General features: G+C 44.4%; 1 protein-coding gene across 2 annotated transcripts in view; it reads right to left on the bottom strand.

The window, feature by feature from the left end:
• Nucleotides 1–23102, bottom strand: part of SCFD2 (sec1 family domain containing 2) — a 622955-nt gene that overhangs the window by 520366 nt on the left and 79487 nt on the right. For both annotated transcript variants that reach the window (XM_033945427.1, XM_033945418.1), the window contains exon 4: nt 4416–4591. In XM_033945427.1, the coding sequence (XP_033801318.1) occupies nt 4416–4591 (176 nt within the window). The remainder of the gene's footprint in view (nt 1–4415; nt 4592–23102) is intronic.

Here is a 23102-nt window from a genome sequence, read left to right as displayed (position 1 = left end):
TGGTGGACAGAGGAGAATCAATGGGATGTGGCGCTGCCGGGGTACAAGCTCTACAGGAGGGACAGGACCCACAAGAAGGGGGGAGGCATAGCACTATATATAAAGGACTCTATCTACTCAGTCGGGATGGATATGGCAACGAAGGCAGAGGGGCTGGAATCACTATGGGTCAAATTGCCGGGAAACAAAAGTGCAGGCATAAAACTGGGGCTTTACTATCGCCCACCTGGTACGCCGGAAGGAGTCGGACACGACTTGGAAGCTGAACTGAGACAAGAATGCAGGACTGGAAGTGTAACAGTGATGGGGGACTTCAACTACCCGGGGATTGACTGGAGTACGGGTCACTCCAACTGCGCTAGGGAAACAGGATTTGTAGAAGCTGTGAGGGACTGCTTCATGGAGCAACTAGTCAGGGAACCGACGCGAGGGAGTGCTACTCTTGACTTCATCCTAAACGGATTAGGGGGGCCTGCAAGAGGGGTAGAAGTGGGAGGACCACTAGGCAACAGTGACCACAATGCGATCAGATTCACAGTAGAAAGGGGGACACCCACAGTAAGGAGGACTGCAACAACTGCGCTCAACTTCAGGAAAGGGAACTATGCTGCTATGAGGGAAATGGTGGGGAGAAAGCTCAGAAACATCCTTAGGATGGAGACTGTAGGAAGCGCCTGGACCCTATTCAGGGACACCCTGCAGGAAGCACAAAGAATGTACGTCCCCAGTTTCAGGAAAGGCGGCAAGAACAAGCGATCAAAGGACCCGGTTTGGATCTCAACAGAAGCAAAGAGGGCAATAAATGACAAAAAAGTATCCTTCCGGAGATGGAAAAAGGACCCAACGGAGGAAAATCACCAGGCGCACAGGAAATGCCAAAAGGAATGCCACCGGGAGGTTAGAAAAGCAAAAGGGAACTACGAAGAGGGGCTGGCCAGGGAGGCGAAGAACTTCAAGGCATTCTTCAGTTACGTAAAGGGGAAGCGACCAGCGAGAGAGGAGGTGGGGCCGTTGGACGATGGGGATAGGAAGGGAGTGATTAAGGAGGATAAAGAGGTAGCTGAGAGGTTGAACACGTTCTTCTCGTCGGTTTTCACGAGAGAAGACACATCTAACATACCGGATTCAGAGGAGCTCATAAGTGGGGAACAGGCTGAAAAATTGGAACACATAGAGGTAAGTAAGGAGGATGTCCTCAAACAGATAGACAGGTTAAAATGCGGCAAATCGCCGGGCTCAGACGGGATCCACCCAAGGGTTCTGAAGGAACTAAGACAAGAAATAGCGGGCACAATCCAGCATGTTTGCAACCTATCCTTGAAAACTGGAGAGGTACCAGAGGACTGGAAACTGGCGAATGTCACACCTATCTTCAAGAAGGGATCGAGGGGTGACCCCGGGAACTACAGGCCGGTGAGCCTGACTTCAATTATAGGGAAGATGGTGGAAGCTATGATCAAGGATGGTATTTGCGAGCACATCGAGAGAAATGGCCTACTGAGAACAAGCCAGCACGGATTCTGTAAGGGAAGGTCATGCTTAACGAACCTTTTGTACTTCTTTGAGGGAATAAGCAGTCGGGTGGACAATGGGGAACCCATAGACATCATTTACCTCGATTTTCAAAAGGCTTTCGACAAGGTGCCACATGAAAGGCTGCTTAGGAAGCTGTGGAACCACGGGGTGGGAGGGGATGTGCACAGATGGATCAAGCACTGGTTGTCGGGTAGACTGCAGAGGGTCGGAGTAAAGGGACAATATTCTGACTGGCGGGGAGTCACGAGCGGTGTGCCACAGGGATCGGTGCTGGGGCCGTTACTCTTCAACATATTTATCAATGACCTGGAAAAGGAGGCAAAGTGCGAGGTTATAAAATTTGCAGACGATACCAAACTGTGCGGCAGAGTTAGATCCAGGGAGGAGTGTGAGGACCTGCAAAGGGACCTGGACAAGCTGGAAGACTGGGCAAACAAACGGCAAATGCGCTTTAACGTGGAAAAATGCAAGGTCATGCATATAGGGAAAAATAACCCGTTGTTCAACTACAAATTGGGGGGGGCATTGCTGGGAGACAGCAGTCTAGAGAGAGACTTGGGTGTGCTGGTGGATGCATCACTGAAGCCATCTGCGCAGTGCGCAGCAGCCTCGAAAAAAGCCAACAGGATGCTGGGCATCATAAAGAGGGGCATAACAACCAGGACGCGGGAAGTCATCATGCCATTGTATCGAGCGATGGTGCGTCCACAACTGGAATACTGCGTTCAATATTGGTCGCCGTACCTCAAGAAGGACATGGCAGTACTTGAGAGAGTCCAAAGGAGAGCAACAAAACTGGTAAGAGGGCTGGAACACTGCCCATACGCCGAGAGGTTGGATAGGCTGGGGCTCTTCTCTCTGGAAAAGAGGAGGCTCAGGGGAGATATGATAGAGATCTTCAAGATCATGAGGGGCATAGAGAGGGTGGATAGGGACAGATTCTTCAGGCTGAAGGGGACAACAGGTACGAGGGGGCATTCGGAGAAACTGAAGGGAGATAGGTTCAAAACAAATGCAAGGAAGTTTTTTTTCACCCAAAGGGTCGTGGACACCTGGAATGCGCTACCGGAGGAAGTGATCAGGCAGAGTACGGTACAGGGATTCAAACAGGGATTGGACGGATTCCTGAGGGATAAAGGGATCGTGGGATACTGAGAGAGGTGCTGGGATGTAACACAGGTATAGAAAGCTAACCAGGTAATAAGTATAGAAACCCAACCAGGTAGTGCATGTGCAAGACCGGAGGGTTAGGACTTCGATGGGAAGATAGGACTTAATGGGAAACCAAGGTGGCAAGGGGGCCCCTTCTGGTGATTCAGACAGGTCGTGACCTGTTTGGGCCGCCGCGGGAGCGGACTGCTGGGCAGGATGGACCTATGGTCTGACCCGGCGGAGGCACTGCTTATGTTCTTATGTTCTTATGTACAGTATTTCCTGAAGGAAAGCAATAAGATTAATTTTATTGTTGTCAGATTACCTAAATAATACCGTTTTTTACTTGCAACAAGAGAACATTTTCTTCTTGACTGAAGAGTTTTAAACTTAAAAAGAAATTAGACAATAAATTATAGAATACAGTGGAACCTCAGTTTGCGAGTAACTCGGTTTGTGAGTGTTTAGCAAAGGAAAAAAAGAAGAAACCACCCTCACTAATTACAAAAGATTGTTCAAAACTTCATTTTAACTCCCCCCCCCCCCCTCCGACTTAGGGCCTCTTCTACTGCTGCTCCCAACACTCATTGCGTTCCTATGAGCTCTGGGAGCAGCACGGGCCATTCAGTGCGGCTCCCCGTGCTAAAACTGCTAGCGCGGTTTAGTAGAAGAGGGGGTTAGTGTCTGTCACTCAAAAATAAACCTGTGTTTCTCCACTAGCAGCCTATGGGTTATATCACCACCCCTCACATTTCTAATCTAAGACAGTATATTGAAATCATCAATAGAGTTCCCTGCTTGCACCCAGTGAGTTACCTCTGGTGCCTGCAGCTGCTGTCTCCTAATATTGGACAGATGTTCAGCAATGTGTAATTTTACCATTCTTTTAGTGTGCCCAATATAATATTTTTTACAAGGGCAAATTATGCAATAAATCATCCCCAAGGAGCAGCAATTCATACTGGTTCTCAAAATTTTTTTTTATTATTGTGTGGAACTCTAATAAAATTAGTTGCCAAATCAAAGGGCAATAAATACAATGGCCACAAGCTTGATGTAGGACTGCCAAGAGGGATCAATCCCCTCGTGACTCCATAATATTTCAACATCTCTCCCAAATTCCCGCCATGTCTAAAAGCGAATTTGGGAAACTGTTGCAATGGAGGGGGGGAGGGGGTGAATTCCCCAAATTGACCAATGTTTCCTAATGGTGTTACAAATTTGATAGCTAAGGGGGGAGGGAATAAGATAAAATATATATCAAAGGGTTCTCAGAAATTTGAGGGGAGGGTTTCAATAACCATGTTTGTTGACAAAAGCTGGGTGATCTGAGTTTGGTGGAAAGCACTAGTGCAGGAAGCTATTGTGACACCATCCTTTTCAGGAATTCAAAAACTACTAAGGTAAGTAAAAAATTGTGGTGAATAATTTACTTTGGGTATTCAAAGAGCAATTAAGAAGGCGGTGTGTGGGACCTAACAGTGGTATGATGGTCCTTTCAATCAACTTGAACTTGTACTGCTATTTGTACTTCTAAGAACTAAGGTTGGTGATCCGAGCACTTTATATGTACGTATTTATTAATGATTTTTTAGTTAAACTTGACTTGTGGAGAAGCTATAGCATAATATATTAACACAAGCTTTGAGTGAATATTGGACTCCTTACTGGACAGTGGTATATTAGCATTTAACACTTTTTAAAACTAAAGCACACAGAGTTGTTACCTGTAAAAGTAGTCTTTCAAATGCTAAGAAGTTGTCCCACTTGGCATACTGAGGGTGCTTTAAAGTCTGGGCTGTTGCCAGACCTAGCTGCAGAAGGCCACAATGATTTTCCAAGGCTTTTGCATTTTTCTTGAAGAGTTGGATGTATGAACTAAGTTGCTCAGGTGTTACTCTACCTGTGAAGAAAAAATGCAATATTAGAGGGGCATAATCAAAAGGAACGTCTAAGTCCTTTTTCGTCCAAGTCGCAAGTCATCCAAAGTAAAAAACAGCTTAGGACACATTTTCTAAAAATATGTTCAAATTTTTTTTGTTTCAAAATTTGTCTAACTATACGCCCTGTCGATCTGAACATCCAAGCCATTAAATTGTCCATCTTTATACCACATTTTCGTCCAAATTTTCATCCAAGTCAATAACGCCTAGAACAAGCCCTGTTGGACGTGTGAGGGGTCTGCAAAGTGAAGGACTAAACACCCGGACATGGCACCTAAATAGTGGGGTACCTTACAGAGCACTGCTGTGAACTTCACAAAAAGGGTGCCATGTCATCATCTCACTACAGCTCCCTTATAGGTCATGGTGAGCCCCCCATACCACCACCAGAATCCCCTAGACCCACTTATCTACCACTCCAATAGCTCTTATGGGTGCAGGAGCCACTTATATGCCAGTACAAAAGGGTTTTGGGGGTATATAGGGGAGTGCACATGTTTCAATATCAATGCAGTGATTACAGGGGCTTATGGGCATGGGTCCTCTTCTCCATGGGTCCCTAACCCATCCCCAAAACGACAGGATTGAAGAACAAATATCCAGCGTTGTTCTCTCTTAAGTAACAGTTGTTTAAAATCCCCACCTCGAATGGAAGGAAACACACACTCCAAAACACAGCAACGTAATTCTTCTAATGAATGATTGTAATCCATGCAATGTTGCACCATCGGAGCTTCAGTGCGTTCTCTCAAAAGACATGACCGGTGCTAAATGTTAATGTGTGAGTCTTAGGCCAAATATTATAAATGGGATCTTGATTGTAGGCGTCGGTAGGTGTCCTACCGCTGTCTATACAGCCAATCTGGACTCACGTTTTCTAAGAAAACCAACACAAGGCTGGCCACCAACACTGTAGGTGTCTGTCGTGGGTGCAGGGAGGCACCTAGAGACGCTTAAGCTCGCCCAAGGCTGGGTGTGGGCGTGGTTTTGCCCAGAAGTGGTCTTAGGCGAGCATAAGTGGCCCTAGGCGTCTCCATAGTGCCATAATAGGCACCTAAAGTAAAACAGATGCAGCCGCTGAACTGATGACGGCAAGGAAATCTTCCTGCCGCAATCAGCTAAGCAACAGTGGCAGGGAACCCCCGAACCCCACCGCACGCTGGCCACGAGGAGGGATGCTCATTCTCTCCTGCCGCCACCCCTCAACCTCCTACACTGGTCCACGGCAAGAGGGATGCCCAATACCTCCTGCCACAAACCCCAAAACAATCCCCAGCAGGAAGGATGCATAATCCCTCCTGCTGCAAACCCCAAAACAACCTTGTGGCAGGAGAGATGCCTAATCCCTCCTGTCACAAACCCCAAAACAATCCCCGGGCAGGAGCGATGCCCATTCCCTCCTGCCAGCATCCCCTGAACACGAGCCCCCCACCCTTGTTCTGAGTTCCACATGGAACTCGTTTAATTTTTTTTAATTTGTCAATTACCATGCCATATATGCTAATCAACTTAATTTGATTTGCGCGTATATTTTAGTTAGGAATCGGTAAGCATCCGCAATCAGGGTGCCATTTATAGAATCTGGTCCTAAGGGACAGATTCTATAATTGGGTGCTTAAAAAGATAGGCACCTAAAGTTAGGCACCTATTTCATGTCAATCACACTTAGGCACCCATTACAGAATCATGCCTTACTAAAACTTAGGCGCCTACCTTATAGGTGCCTAAATACTTTAGAGCCACCAGGCCATTCGGGTTTTTAGGCTAGCCCTAATGAAAATGCATATAATGGAAGTGACAGGCATGCAAATCTGTTCCATGCATATTCATTAGGGCTAGCCTGGAAACCCGATTGACCTGGTGGTCCTCCAGGACAGGGTTGGGAACGACTGCTTTAGAGAATCACACCTAATGTTACCCTAAGTCCGCCACCCCTAAACATTCCTACTTTGGAGTTAGGCGCTAATCTTATTTAGAATCATGCCCAAAAAGATAGGCGGCCATCACCCAATTAATTTTTATTTTTTGCAATTATGAGCTTATTAAAGCTCATTATTGAAGCCAATATACTAATTTAACACCTCCCTCCCCCCATTTTACAAAAATGTGCAAGAAGTTGTTAGCGCTGGCCTGTGCAATGAATGATCTGTGCTGCTCCGACGATCATAGGAACTCTTTGAGCATCAGGGCAGGGCATTTAGCGCGCCAGCCAATGCTAAAAATCTCTTGTGCGGTTTTGTAAAAAAAGTGTGTGGGGGGATTAAGTCAGGTGCCTAATTTAGGTGTCTATTTGGCACATATCTTTAGGCACCTTTTATAGAATTTTCCTTTAAGTGCCTAATGCATTTTAGTAAAGGAATCGCTTTAGTTAAAGGAATCCCTGGATGTTGGCCTGTTTCTTTTTCTTGCTTTTTTCTCCTTTCCTTCACTGAACCTTCAGATGTTGAGCAACATGCTGATTGTATCAGAAACAGCTCCTGACTTGCTTTTTGCCCTCAGATGCCATGCAAACAATTAAGGGTCCCACTCGATCGACAAATAGCAGTCCTACAGCATCCACCTTAGCTTTTCCAGCCCCATAAAATGTATAAATGCTGCAGAGTGTCTGGCACAAAATCTAGAAAATAAAACAATGTAATGGAAAAACAGAACCACAAATCTGTTGAGTGTAAGTAAATTAACATATAAATCAAACTGAAAAAGCACCATCACGACTTAAAACTGTCCAAAGGATTTTACTTTCAGTGCTCTAGACTGCATTGCTAATCACAGCCACATGTTTTCCAAATGAGTGTAGGAGTTTTCAATTATGCTTTGCTTTGGCTATAGCTATGTCAGGCAGATTTGCATGGTGATGTGAAACTTTATCCTATGATTCTATGTAAAGTACCTATCATAACGAGTATATTTTAAATTGTAGTTAACAGCGATGTACTATTGCTGTTGTCTAAAATTCCTAAGTAATCTCAAAGAGAAATATACTGAATTGCATATGTTCTCTTTTACAGTTTCCAGAGACCTGTGCCTCAATATTTAAACCCTACTGTATGGTTGGCATTTCTTTTAGACACCAGCCATAGCATTTAAACATATACATGAATAAATAGCCAGCTGATATTTGTTTATAATGCTAATACCAAGTTACATATGATAGCTTTATTCCTGCCTTAAGTTAGCTGGAGAGTTATCCAATTGACATTCAATGTGGGGGCCTACATAAATTCCAGCTCTAGCTGGGTTCCATCTCAGCACTATCCAAGTGGGTGACGGGACAATTGCGCGCCAGACACCAGTGCGCCGACAATCAAGCGCTGACAATTCGACGTAAGACACAAGCGCGCCGTGGAAAAAAGAGCTCCGACGGCTGCTGTTGGGGGGGTGTGTGGGGTGCAACCCCCCCATTATAGAGAAAACGGAACTTTGCCAGAAAAAAATCGGAAAAAGTTCTGTTTTCTCTATAATGGAGGGTTCCAACCCCCAACCCCCCCCCCCCAGCAGCGCGAACACTATGCTGTAAAGTGTGTGTGTGTGGGGGGGGTTCCCCACTCACACCCCGCTTCAGCGCTCTTTTAAACTAAGATTTTCCGCAGCACGCTGGTGTCTTGCGCCTAATTGTCAGAGCGCGATTGACTATGAACCATCCAAGTGACACTGTGGTAATTTTCAATGGCACTACTGGGATAATCCAGAGACAAGAGTCGTGAGAAAAAGATGTCAAAACATACAGCAGTGGACAATCCCTTCACTTGCAACACTGCCGTGTGCACTGCTGCTGGCGGATTTTCTCCCTTCATCGTCTTGATGAATGTGAATTGCAAGCCCAGAACCAATACACATATATTGTGTTAAGAGATTAAACTCTTGACAAAGGCAGAACTGCCGAAACACTTTCAGTGTTGAGTCTATGCTGCTGACTAAATAAAGCTCGCTTTGGATCATCCACTGCTGTATGTTTTGACATCTTTTCCTCATGACTCTTGTATCTGGATTGCTCTCCCCATCATAGAGGCCTTTCTGGCTATTCTTGCCAGTTCGATCACACTACTGGAATAATGCCACTGAAAATGCATAAATGCTCCCTATTACCAGGACTTATCCAGTTATCAGCTGCTGCTACCCAGAAAAGTTCTTTTAAACATCATGCCCTTACTACTACTACTACTTATCACTTCTGAAAGGCGTACACAGTGCTGTATATTTTGGCATTTAATAGACGGTTCCTATTTGGAAGAGCTTACAATAGGTAGGGCTAGTCTCAGTTAGGGCGCTAGTCTTTGACCAGAGGGCCGCCGCATGAGCGGACTGCTGGGCACGATGGACCACTGGTCTGACCCAGCAGCGGCAATTCTTATGTTCAGTCTAACTTGGACAGACAGACATGAAATATAGGGTTGGGAATGCAGAACCCAAGGTGAGAGAAGTTAGGAGTTGAAAGCAATCTCGAAGAGGTGATCTTTTAACCTGGACTTGAACAATGCCAGAGACAGAGCCTGCCATAGGGATTCAAGGCATATGGCCAGCAAGACAGATGGGACAAAGAGGCCTCCCTCCTGTCAGCGATCTATGGAGGGGGGTGCCAGCATCCCTCCTACCGCATGATCTACGTGGGGGCGGGGTGTCCGGCAGAAGGGACTGGGTATCCCTCCTGCCAATAGTCTTTGCGGGTGATGGGGACAGGTTGCCGCTAAATGTATCGCAACAGGGAGATCCCTTGCCATGATAAGCTCAGCGGCAACCCAATTCTCTAACCGGCATCTGTAACATGGGGTCGGTTAGAGAATCGGGTTCTTTTTAGGCAGGCTTAGGCACGATTCTGTATAGGACGCCCTTCAGCTTCTGAGCCCAAGCATCCTATACAGGATCCGGGCCTAAATGTGCACTATATATATATATATATATATATATATATAGATATATATATATATATATATATCTATATATATATATATATATATATATTTTTTTTTTTTTTAAGGGCAGCATATCAGGGCAGAGAGTGGGAGTTCCTGAGCTAATCAGTGGAGCTACATTACTGTACGATAACTGGTTAATGTACAGATAATGCTGGGGGTGGTAAGTGTTGCTGTGGTGATTAAAAAAAAAAAAAAAAAAAAATGAATTGTCATGCACTAACGGCAACATTAGCACATGGCCATTAATTGAAAAAGTAGAAAATTGGAGTTTTTACGGCTGTAGTATAAATGACCTTACTGCATGAGATAAACTGTATAAGAGAGTCATAGGATTGATAGACTGCCTTTCTAAAGCAGTTTACATATTATATAAAGGTACTTTCGCTAATTCCTAGTGGGTTCACAATCTACATAAGAACATAAGAATTGCTGCTGCTGGGTCAGACCAGTGGTCCATCATGCTCAGCAGTCTGCTCACGCGGCGGCCCTCTGGTCAAAGACCAGCGCCCTAACTGAGACTAGCCCTACCAGCGCACGTTCTTGTTCAGCAGGAACTTGTCTAACTTTGTCTCGAATCCCTGGAGGGTGTTTTCCCCTATAATAGCCACCAGAAGAGCGTTCCAGTTTTCTACTACTCTCTGGGTGAAGAAGAACTTCCTTACGTTTGTACGGAATCTATCCCCTTTTAACTTTAGAGATTGTCCCCTCTCAATCTTCGGGGGAGGGGGTGACAGCAGGAGGGAGTGGGCATCCCTTCTGCTGGGCAACTTTCCGGGGGGTTTGGTAGTTGTGCAATTGCAGTGGCAAGAGGGAGTGGGCAACCCTCCTGCTGGAATACTTCAGGGGGATTGGGAGGTCAGGGTTCCAGCCGAGTGGCATCAGGAAAGAGTGGGCATCCCTCCTGCTGATTTCAGGGATACTTGTAGGGGATCCCTTGCCGCAGCCACTCAGCTGATCGTGGCAGGAGTATTTTTCCCTCGATCAGCTAAACTGGCAGGACTGGCCTGCCGACTCAGCTGATCAGGGATTCCCTTATCACAATCAGCTTATGGCAAGGGATTCCTTGAACAGGCAGGCACGATTCTGCAACTGACACCTGCCACATGGGCGCTGGTTAGAGAATCGGGAGGGTTAGGCATCTGTCCATTAGGGCAGATGCGATTCTGTATAGTTTGCTGGTGTGCAATTCTCAGCCGCTTCTTAGGTGGCTGCCGAGACTGACGCCCTATACAAAACCTGCCCCTCAATGTCTTCTTGAGATAGGATAAAGCCTACAATTCTGTCCAATTCCTTGGAGCCTGAGGCCTTATTGCATCTACTGCATTTTTACAACTCAGTTGTACTGATCTTACAAAATCTATAATGCATTTTTGTAGCTATATCTTTAAATCATAAGCACAACCAAACATAAAAAGTGATCAAATATGAATTTAAAGAAATCCAAGAAAATCAGACACCCACACACTAAGAACACTGCCATCATATTCTCCTGTTAAGAGTCAAATTGGCCAAATGTATCTAAGTGACAGCTATAATTGCAGCAAAGATAAGCCAGTCTGTTTTACTTCATTTTGCAAGACCTGATCAGTCTCTCATTTCTATCCACTCAACATTTATAACAGACGTGTCTACAGTAAATGAGCTAAGAGGTAAAAGCATAATATACAGTATCTTACAATTCTTACTAGAACTTGGAAAATGTAAACATGAAATCCAAAAGCTACCCATCTTACACATAATAAATTTTAAGTGGACTGAAAAAGCATTTAGAAAAAGCAGGCTAAACAATAATCAAGTACTACAAAATCTGAAAGTTTGAAATGTAGGTTAGCCCCTGACCTCACCGCTGGCTAAAGAAGTTCAGTTGTGTCATAATCAGTCCTGTGTTACAGACTTATTTCAAAATTACTTCCCCCATCAGATCCATTAGGAAAATAAAATGAAATCTTTTATACAGTAAACTGAGTACACATATGTAGCAGAAATCTGGCACAGTCTAGTTCAAATGTCCATACTAAGAATATTTTTTTCTAAAAAACAAATAGTAGTGATGGGCAGACTTTAAAATTGGCATTTCTTTGTCACTATGTGGTCCTTTAACTATGATGAGGCAAAAAGTAGCCTTAACATCAGGTTTTTCATAAAAGCAAAGGACATTTTTACCACAGTTGTAAAATGGTCAATTGTCTTATTTATTTATTTATTTTTGCAATAAAGGCCATGCACTGATTTTGCCATAAGCATGCAGCCACAAAAAAATATTACCACATGAGTGCTTGCCGTCACCATTTTGTAGGTAAGAACATAAGAACATAAGAAGTTGCCTCCGCTGAGGCAGACCCTAGGTCCATCCTGCTCAGCGGTCCGCTCCCGCGGCGGCCCATCAGGCCCATTTCCTGAGCAATGGTCTATACCTATCTATACCCCTCAATCCCTTTTTCTTCTAGGAATCTATCCAAACCTTCTTTGAAACCATTTAATGTTTTCTTGTCTACAACAGCCTCTGGAAGCGCGTTCCATGTATCCACCACCCTCTGAGTGAAAAAGAACTTCCTAGCGTTTGTTCTAAACCTGTCCCCTTTCAATTTCTCCGAGTGCCCCCTTGTACTTGTGGCGCCCCTTAATTTGAAAAATCTGTCCCTGTCTACTTTTTCTATGCCCTTCAGGATCTTGAAGGTTTCTATCATGTCTCCTCTAAGTCTTCGCTTCTCCAGGGAGAAAAGTCCCAACTGCTTCAATCTTTCGGTATATGGAAGTTTTTCCATTCCCTTTATCAGTCTAGTTGCTCTTCTTTGTACTCCCTCAAGTACCGCCATGTCTTTCTTGAGGTACGGCGACCAGTACTGGACGCAGTACTCCAGGTGCGGCCGCACCATTGCTCGATATAGCGGCATGATGACTTCTTTCGTCCTGGTTGTAATACCCTTCTTAATGATACCCAACATTCTGTTTGCTTTCCTTGAGGCCGTGGCGCATTGTGCTGATGCCTTCAGTGTTGCATCTACCATCACTCCCAGGTCTCTCTCCAGGTTGCTGACCCCTAGTGATGTTCCCCCCATTTTGTATGTGAACATCGGGTTCTTTTTCCCCACATGCATGACCTTGCATTTCCCCACGTTGAAGCTCATCTGCCATTTTTCGGCCCACTTTTCCAGCTGTGTTAGATCCTTTTGAAGATCTTCGCAGTCTTCCCTGGTTTGAGCCCTGCTGCATAGTTTGGTGTCATCTGCAAATTTAATGACCTCACACTTGATTCCCGCCTCTAGGTCGTTTATGTAGATATTGAACAGGAGCGGTCCCAGCACCGACCCCTGCGGAACTCCGCTCGTGACCCCTTTCCAGTCTGAGTAGTGGCCCTTTACGCCAACCCTCTGCTTCCTGTTTGCCAGCCAGACCTTGATCCATCGGTGGACCTCCCCTTGTACCCCGTGGTTCCATATCTTTTTAAGCAGTCTCTCGTGTGGCACCTTGTCGAAGGCTTTTTGGAAGTCAAGGTAAATGATGTCTATAGATTCCCCTTTATCCACCTGACTGCTCACCCCCTCAAAGAAGTACAATAAGTTAGTGAGGCATGACCTACCCTTGCAGAAGCCGTGTTGACTCGGTTTTAGCTGCCCATTTTTTTCGATGTGCTCACAGATGCTGTCTTTGATCAGTGCCTCCATCATCTTTCCCGGGACTGAGATCAGGCTTACCGGCCTGTAGTTTCCCGGGTCTCCTCTTGCGCCCTTCTTGAAGATGGGCATGACATTTGCTATTTTCCAATCCTCCGGGATCTCACCGGTTTTTAAGGATAGGTTGCATATCTGTCGAAATGGCTCCGCTATTTCGTTTTTTAGCTCCTTGAGTACCCTTGGGTGAATGCCGTCCGGACCTGGCGATTTGTCGCTCTTTAGTCTGTCAATCTGCTTAAGTACAGGGCTCAGTGCTCGGGCCGCTGCTATTTAATATATTCATAAATGATCTAGAAACAGGCACGAAGTGTGAGATAATAAAATTTGCGGACGATACAAAACTATTTAGTGGAGCTGGGACTAAAGAGGAATGCGAAGAATTGCAAAGGGACTTGAACAAATTGGGGGAATGGGCGGCGAGATGGCAGATGAAGTTCAACGTTGAGAAATGTAAAGTATTGTATGTTGGAAACAGAAACCCGAGGTACAACTATACGATGGGAGGGATATTATTGAATGAGAGCAACCAAGAAAGGGACTTGGGGGTAATGGTGGACATGACAATGAAGCCGACGGCACAGTGCGCAACAGCCGCTAAGAAAGCAAATAGAATGCTAGGCATAATCAAGAAGGGTATTACAACAAGGACAAAAGAAGTTATCCTGCCATTGTATCGGGCGATGGTGCGCCCGCATCTGGAATACTGCGTCCAATATTGGTCTCCGTACCTTAGGAAGGATATGGCGTTACTCGAGAGGGTTCAGAGGAGAGCGACACGCTTGATAAAAGGGATGGAAAACCTCTCATACGCTGAGAGATTGGAGAAACTGGGTCTCTTTTCCCTGGAGAAGAGGAGACTTAGAGGGGATATGATAGAGACTTATAAGATCATGAAGGGCATAGAGAGAGTAGAGAAGGACAGATTCTTCAAACTTTCGAAAAATAAAAGAACAAGAGGACACTTGGAAAAGTTGAAAGGGGACAGATTTAAAACGAATGCTAGGAAGTTCTTCTTTACCCAACGGGTGGTAGACACCTGGAATGCGCTTCCAGAGGGAGTAATAGGGCAGAGTACAGTACAGGGGTTTAAGAAAGGATTGGACAATTTCCTGCTGGAAAAGGGGATAGAGGGGTATAGATAGAGGATTACTGCACAGGTCCTGGACCTGTTGGGCCGCCGCGTGAGCGGACTGCTGGGCATGATGGACCTCAGGTCTGACCCAGCAGAGGCATTGCTTATGTTCTTATGTTCTTATGTACATCCTCTTGGCTTACTTCTAAATCGACCAGCTTATCATCTTGGTCTCTTATTACGATCTCCTCGGGTTCCGGAATGTTGGTTATATTTTCCATTGTGAAGACTGACGTGAAGAACTCATTTAACCTGTCAGCTATCTCTTTCTCTTCTTTTACTACTCCCTTTCTGTCACCATCGTCCAATGGTCCCACTTCTTCTCTCGTCGGTTGCTTCCCCTTGACGTATCTGAAGAACGACTTGAAGTTTGTTGCTTCCTCTGCAAGTCTCTCTTCGTATTCTCTTTTTGCTTTTCTAACCACTCGGTGACACTCCTTCTGGTGTTGTTTGTGCACTCTTTGGTTCTCCTCTGTTTGGTCTTTTTTCCATTTCATGAACGATGCCTTCTTGTCGCTTATCGCCTTCTTCACTGCATTTGTTATCCACACTGGATTTTTCGTTCTATTTTTTTTGCACCCTTTTCTGAACTTGGGGATGCATAGGTTTTGCGCTTCGTGCATAGTCTCCTTGAGTAAGGTCCAGGCTTGTTCTACGGATTCCGTCTTCCCTATGTTGCCTTTGAGTTTCTTTCCCACTATTTTCCTCATGGCATCATAATTTCCTTTTTTGAAATTGAGTGCCGTCGTTGTGGTTCTTTTCCCCTTTGATGATCCAATTTCAAGCCTGCACTGGATCGTGCTGTGATCGCTGTTACCTAGCGGGGATAATACCGCCACCTCCTTTGCTGGCCCTCCTAGGCCGTTGAAGATTAGGTCAAGAGTGGCATCGCCCCGTGTTGGTTTCGTGACCAGTTGCTCCATGAAACAGTCCCTCGTGACCTCTATGAATTTGGTCTCTCTTGCGCAGCTTGAGTGCCCAATACTCCAGTCTATCCCAGGATAGTTGAAGTCCCCCATCACCACCACACTTCCGCTTTTGCATACCTGCCTCAGTTCAGCTTCCAGCTCCTGGTCGATTTCTTCAGGTTGTCCAGGTGGGCGGTAGTACAGACCCAATTTAATGTCTGCCCCTGCTCCTCCCTGTAGTTTAACCCATAGTGATTCCAAGCCATCCGCCCGTACTGTTGTTTCCATCTTGGCTGATGGTATGGAGTCTTTTATGTACAGCGCTATTCCTCCACCCTTTTTATGTGTCCTGTCTCTCCTGTACAGTTTGTACCCTGGTATGGCCACATCCCATTGATTTTCCTCAGTCCACCACGTTTCTGTGACTCCAATTATGTCTAGGTCCTTATTGCTGGCAGTGATTTCCAGTTCTCCCATTTTGGCCCTCAGGCTCCTAGCATTTGTGTATAGGCAGTTTAAGACCCTGTTTTTTGTCCTCTCATTTTGTTTCCCTCGTGCTTTGGTACTCTTGCGGTTTTCTTCATGGTTTACCAGCCCCTGAGCTTCGTCCTCCTCCTGCTGTGTGTGTGTGTGACGTCCTCTGCCTGCTTCCCTTGCATCTCCAGCTCTCCTAATTCCCACTCAGTCCTGGGCTCTTTTACACAATGTCTTTGTCCCTCTGGTTCCTGTTGTTCTGTATTGGTGCCGCTTACCAGGTCCATTTGTACCCTCGATCCCTGCAAAGCATCTTTAGGTCCCTTTTCAAAACATAGACGCTCAGTCCCGAGTCCTCCTTTACAATATCCCAGTTCAGTATCCTTGTCAGGTACTGATGTCCGATGTGTCGAGGTCAGGTCGACTATCGGCTTTCCCCTTCTCCTCAGTTTAAAGCTTGTGCTAGCCAACTTGTGCATATTAATGTGGCCCAATCTCTGCTCCTCTGACACACCCTCCCCCCAAATATATACAGTATGGGATTCATAATAATAAAAAATAAAACATCTAAAAAGTGTCCTAAATGGCTACTTGGACGATCAAAAAGCCTGTTCGTCCAAGTACCCATAAAAAAAGATGGTTTTTAGACGTATCTAAAAACAGCTTAGGCCTTTCCCCTGCCTCTAAATGCACAGAGAGAAAAGAGGCATGTTTAGAGGAGGGGAAAGGGTGGGCGGTGGGCGAGAGGTGGGCCGATCTACACCTAGGCGTACAACAGGTATAACCAAAACCGTAGGCAGGTTGCCTAGTCGGCACTTATACGATTTTGACTTAGACAAAGTCAAATCAGGTCTAACTGCCAAAAAAGGGGCCGCTGAGTTGATTGTGGCTGCTGCAATTAGCTCAGCGGCCCCAGCAACCTGCCTACCCCTCCACCGCAAGCATCGTGGCAGGAGAGATGCCTCATCTCCCCTACTGCGATGCCATCACTCCTCTACCCGAACTGCCACGACGCGCGTCAGGAGAGATGCCCTATCTCTCCTGCCGCGGTTCACGGCAGTTCGGGTAGAGGAGTGATGGCATCACGGTAGGGGAGATGAGGCATCTCTCCTGCCGCGATACATCAGCCCCCCAAACACACACACAACATCGGGGCAAGGGGGAACCCAAGCCCTTTTGCCCCGTTGAACCGCGACCCCCCCCCCCCCCCCCGATGGCATCGGGGCAAGAGGAAGCCCAAGCCCTCTTGCCCGTCAAACCGCGACCCCCCTGATGGCATCGGGGCAAGAGGGAGCTCAAGCCCTCTTGCCCCGGCGATCGTGCCCCCCCCCCCCCCCCGCCGAGTACGGCAGGCCAGGAGGGAGTCCAAGCCCTCCTGGCCCCGGCGACCCCCCTCCGACATGAACGGGCCAGGAGAGAGCCCAAGCTCTCCTGGCCCTGGTGACCCCCCCCCCCCCGACTAGATTGGGCCAGGAGGGAGCCCAAGCCCTCTTGGCCCAGGTGACCCCCTAACCCCCACCCCCCACTACAATACGGGCAGGAGGGATCCAAGGCCCTCCTGCCCTCAACACAACCCCCTCCCCCTAACTACCGCCCCCCCCCCCCCAGAACCCCTCCTTCCCCTAAAAGCCCTTATGTTGGATGTTTGGGGCTTAGGTGTTTTTTTTTGTTCATTAAGTGTAGACGTCGTGGGGGTGTACTTGTAGACGTAGTGGTGATCTGGGCGTTTAGTAGAGGCAGGCCATAATCAAAACAAAACTCCTTTTGGACGTTTGTTTTGATTATGGACATTTTCCCTGCTTCTGCTTTGAACGTTTAAGGACTTAGGCCAAAAGGGGACTTAGACAGTTTTTTTTGATTATGCCCCTCCAAATGTCCATATTAGTACACACTATGGCAGTCACTGCAGGACACCTGAGTGTGTCCCATGGAATGTCATTTTATGCTGTTAGGCACCCATTAGCACCTAATGCAGCTTAGTAAAGAGGACCCTACAATTTTGGAAATCTGTTCAGAGTACTTGTATGTATTTCGCAGTGCAGAGTGTAGTGACACTTCATCATGACAACTGGTACTGCGATTCTCATGACAACTGTGATAAAGTAGGTTTCTGGGGATTTAAATTTTCCAGTCAGGAAATTAATAAAAATACATTTTATATTCAGTTTTAAGCTTTGAAAGTAGTGCCAAAGACATATTTTATGCATATAACAGAGAACATTTTATGAGATAATAGCAAATTGCCTCATTAGGAAATGATAGTTTAATCAACTTTTAAAACAATTTATAAGCTTAGAAAAGCCAAACTGCTCAGGAAAGGCTGGTGAAATAAGGACATTTTCCTTTATTCTCAAAACCCATTATATGTTCAAGTACATATGGTAAAGGTGAAGTAAATAATTCTGTTAAAGGGAGCTATTCATAGAAACATTGAACAGATCAAATAAAAAATGTGGTGATCTCATTTTAAGTCCAAGTAAAATGGAGTTTCCAGTTATTCATGTTTTATCAAATATAGTTACTCAGAAACCAACATGATATGACACCACAAAGAAGCAAGCATAGAAAAAATAAAAAAAAGTGTTTTCCAGCTTCAAAGAGAAAATCCTGAAATGCACAGGGTGAATGATCTAAATCCAGGGCATTTTGAACCCACATTTCATATTACTTTGGGGCCCTTCCATTACTCTGCATTAAGCACTAATGTGTCCTTAACCCAGGAAAAATGTTCTAACACAGGACATCCTAAAGCATTCTGTATTAGTTTTGGTATTTGTGTGTGCTAAGCGCAGAGTAATTTAATTTTTTTTACAAAGGTGTATGTCAGGGGCGCATGGGTGTGGAAGTATTATTCAGCAGGTGCACTGACATTACTACCACAGTAACTGGTTAGTATGTCTATAACACGGAGCCCTTTGTGCCTCCTCAACAGGAGGCACTAAGGGCCAGATTCTATAACCTATAGATCTGCTCAGTGCAGATGTCAATCAACTGCTACACACTTTTATAGAATCCTGCCAAGCGGCACCTAGGTATCACTAGGCATTCTAGAGGTAGGCGCTGGTATATTAGGCCAGGTTTTACTTGCCATAATTTACCAGCGCCTAACTCGGAAGCCTAAGTCAACCATGCCTATTCTCCACCCCTAACCACGCCCACTTTTCCAATAGGCATTGTTAGGCATCAGAGAGCACCTCTACTTAGGCATCCTAAGAGTTCAGCTCCAAACTCTTAATTTTATTTTTTTTGATTGGCTGAAAACTGTCATGGTTAATTACCATGGCAATTAAGCCAATTAAAAATGACTTGTGCACGGATTCCAAAGTTAGGCATCCTTGATTAGGGTGCCTAGTGGTGCCTAATGTAGGCATCCTATACAGAATCTGGCCCAAGTGCTCCTGTGTTGTTTTTATATGGCCATATGCTAAAGTGAGGGGGACGAAGAGGGAGAGGCGCAAGCACTGCGCGACCCTAGACATCTTCAGACTCAATCTCGGTTGAGTCCGGTGTGGTCAATTTATCCTCCTACACATTGACTATGAGGGAAATCTCTGTTTTGGCAAAAGGATTATCGTTTGTTAAAATGAAAAGACATGACAAGTTTATTGTTCGCACTGAGATTGAACGATTTATGCGAACTTTACATTTAAAGAATTTATTTTTTGATAAAGAAGAGCCCCCCGTTGTTAGGGCTAAATCCACTTGGATACCTCCAGTGCCCATGGATCCCCTTCTTGTGGCATTTAAGGAATTGATTTTGAGTGATCTGGACAAGATTGAGCATGGTAAGGATCGCCAGGTTTTTTCAATATGACCACAGACGAAATGACAGCTTTACAGGATTTACAAAGGAACAAAGATGTGGTGATCCGGTCCGCAGATAAAGAAGGGGCCATTGTGGTCCAGGCGATATCCGATTACAATGAGGAGATTTTGAATCAATTAAATGCTCCGGGGGACTATGTGCATTTGGACAGTGACCCGACTGCTGGTCTTCAAACCAGAATCTAAGAGTTGATTCAACAGGGCCTGGAGAAAAAATATCTTACACCTTCTGAATGCAGATTTTTGCATGTTACAAGTCCCAAGTGCCCAATACTATATACTCTCCCCAAAATACACAAAAGATTGGACCATCCCCCGGGAAGACGGATTGTGTTGGGTATCTCCGGAGTCTTTACTCAAACCCTTGTCAGATTTTGTGGACTGTTTTTTACAGCCTTTTGTGAAGCAAACATTTTCTTATGTTAAGGATACCACAGATTTTCTATGCAAGATTACTCATATAATCACAGCTATAATCCAAATAAAACTTTTCCTATTTATAATTGTGCAAAGTTCATTATTTAAAATATTTGTGAAGTGCTCAGACCAAGAAACCCATATAATAGTGATGTCACTACAATGAGGTTTACAAGGGGACCATCATCGCCTTCACATGTCCCCTGCCCTCCCTATTTAATAAAGCTTATCTTGAGCTGATCTGTTAATTATTGCCAACTTGTGGCAATTGTATGAATTGGGGAGGAATTGATGATGTTTATCCTCATTGGTGACTTCTAAGAGTGAAAGTGCTAGTGCTTCATTAAAATGCTACAAATATATTATTTTCTTATCTGATAAATTCCCGTCCCTCCGACCCGGATTTCATCTCTTCGTCAGGGGGGGACACTAAGAAGAAATCAAACAATGTGTCAACTCAATATAACATATTCAATAATAGTGACTAAAAATCTAAACACTATTAAATTCTAAGAAAGCCCTTTAATTAAATTCTTAAAAACCTCTCAAGTTTAATTGTTACCTGGTAAAGGCTCGCTGAATACAGGAACAGACAAAGTGGACGGGCCGTCTGAACCTCTCTACTACTAGCGTGGTATTTATATTAACTAACCGGAACTTAGAACTGGATCCGACAGCCGGAAGTAGACGCAACAGCACATGGCTACTCTCAAAAACTATACTGCCAGCCATTCAATATCTAAATTTAAACCCCTTGGTTCCAAAGTTTGCCAATTGTATATCAGACGTTGTTCTTTTTGTATTAAAAATCTTGATATATTGCCTTCGTTTTTACATGTTTGGATTAAGACTGTATATTTCAAATCTTTGAGTGTGTGTGACTGCTCTGTCCAGTGTGAAACCAGGGGAGCAGTTATCCGATTTGTTCTTATATTACTTAGATGTTCTGTAATACGTGTTTTTATTTTACGGATCGTTTGGCCAATGTATACTTTTTTGCATGGACATTGTATATAGTAAACTACTCCCCTGGAGTCACAATTGGTCCCAGTGTTGAGAAAAAATTTTTTTACTCCCAAAGGTAGTATATTTACATAATTGGCATCTAAGATATAACATAAACCCTGCGGGAAATGCCAATTGTGCAGTTATATCTTAGATGCCAATTATGTAAATATACCACCTTCGGGAGTAAAAAAAATTTTTCTCAACACTGGGACCAATTGTGACTCCAGGGGAGTAGTTTACTATATACAATGTCCATGCAAAAAAGTATACATTGGCCAAACGATCCGTAAAATAAAAACACGTATTACAGAACATCTAAGTAATATAAGAACAAATCGGATAACTGCTCCCCTGGTTTCACACTGGACAGAGCAGTCACACACACTCAAAGATTTGAAATATACAGTCTTAATCCAAACATGTAAAAACGAAGGCAATATATCAAGATTTTTAATACAAAAAGAACAACGTCTGATATACAATTGGCAAACTTTGGAACCAAGGGGTTTAAATTTAGATATTGAATGGCTGGCAGTATAGTTTTTGAGAGTAGCCATGTGCTGTTGCGTCTACTTCCGGCTGTCGGATCCAGTTCTAAGTTCCGGTTAGTTAATATAAATACCACGCTAGTAGTAGAGAGGTTCAGACGGCCCGTCCACTTTGTCTGTTCCTGTATTCAGCGAGCCTTTACCAGGTAACAATTAAACTTGAGAGGTTTTTAAGAATTTAATTAAAGGGCTTTCTTAGAATTTAATAGTGTTTAGATTTTTAGTCACTATTATTGAATATGTTATATTGAGTTGACACATTGTTTGATTTCTTCTTAGTGTCCCCCCCTGACGAAGAGATGAAATCCGGGTCGGAGGGACGGGAATTTATCAGATAAGAAAATAATATATTTGTAGCATTTTAATGAAGCACTAGCACTTTCACTCTTAGAAGTCACCAATGAGGATAAACATCATCAATTCCTCCCCAATTCATACAATTGCCACAAGTTGGCAATAATTAACAGATCAGCTCAAGATAAGCTTTATTAAATAGGGAGGGCAGGGGACATGTGAAGGCGATGATGGTCCCCTTGTAAACCTCATTGTAGTGACATCACTATTATATGGGTTTCTTGGTCTGAGCACTTCACAAATATTTTAAATAATGAACTTTGCACAATTATAAATAGGAAAAGTTTTATTTGGATTATAGCTGTGATTATATGAGTATATAATAATTACTGTCACAGATTACAAAGAAAATGATCTCTCTATTTTGTAGTCAAACTATGCAAGATTACTAACATTTCGTTCACTGACCCTTCTGAAGTTTGGATGGTTACGCTAGACGTTCACTCTCTCTATACCGTCTTTCCTCAGGAGGAGGCTCTGACAGTGATTTCTAAATTTTTGAACCAACGTCCCTCTCTTACACGAATACCCACTGATTTTCTGGTTGACTTAGCCAGACTTGCCATGTGTGAGAACTTTTTCATGTATGATGGACAATATTATAAACAAACTTCTGGTGTTGCCATGGGGGCCACTATGGCTCCGTCCATGGCGAATCTTTTTATGTCAGACTTTGAAGATCATTGGCTTCATCAGTTTCCTCAGTTTCATTTAGTTTTGAAATGGATGCGGTACATTGATGATATCTTTTTTCTTTTGGATGGGCGACCATGTTTCTTTGCTTTCTTTTGTTGACTGGCTTAACAACTGCCACCCCAAGATAAAATTCTCTGTACAATGCAGTACCATACACATCAGATTTTTAGATGTGGAAATTATGAGGGATCAAAATATTCTTTTTACGTCTGTTCATCGCAAGCCAACTGACAGAAACACCACATTACATTATGAAAGTTTTCACCTCCCTCACCTTAAACAGAGTTTGCCTTTTTCTCAGTTCCTCCGGTACAGGAGAATCTGTTCCTCACGGGATGAATTCATTGTACAGTCTAAGATACTGTCTAAATGCTTTTTGGACAGGGAATATCCCAAATCAGTCATACGTAAAGCATATAAACGAGCATTGTATGCCAATCGGGATTATCTGCTTTTGGATTCCATCCACAAGGTTGAGCACAATACCATCACGTGTGTACTCAGTTATACTACCAAGGTGCA

This window comes from Geotrypetes seraphini, chromosome 1 (genome assembly GCF_902459505.1).
Source record: "Geotrypetes seraphini chromosome 1, aGeoSer1.1, whole genome shotgun sequence".
In the NCBI taxonomy this organism is placed as follows: domain Eukaryota; kingdom Metazoa; phylum Chordata; class Amphibia; order Gymnophiona; family Dermophiidae; genus Geotrypetes; species Geotrypetes seraphini.
The sequence above is the reverse complement of the archived record's forward strand: the minus strand, read 5'-3'. Positions and strand labels throughout refer to the sequence as shown.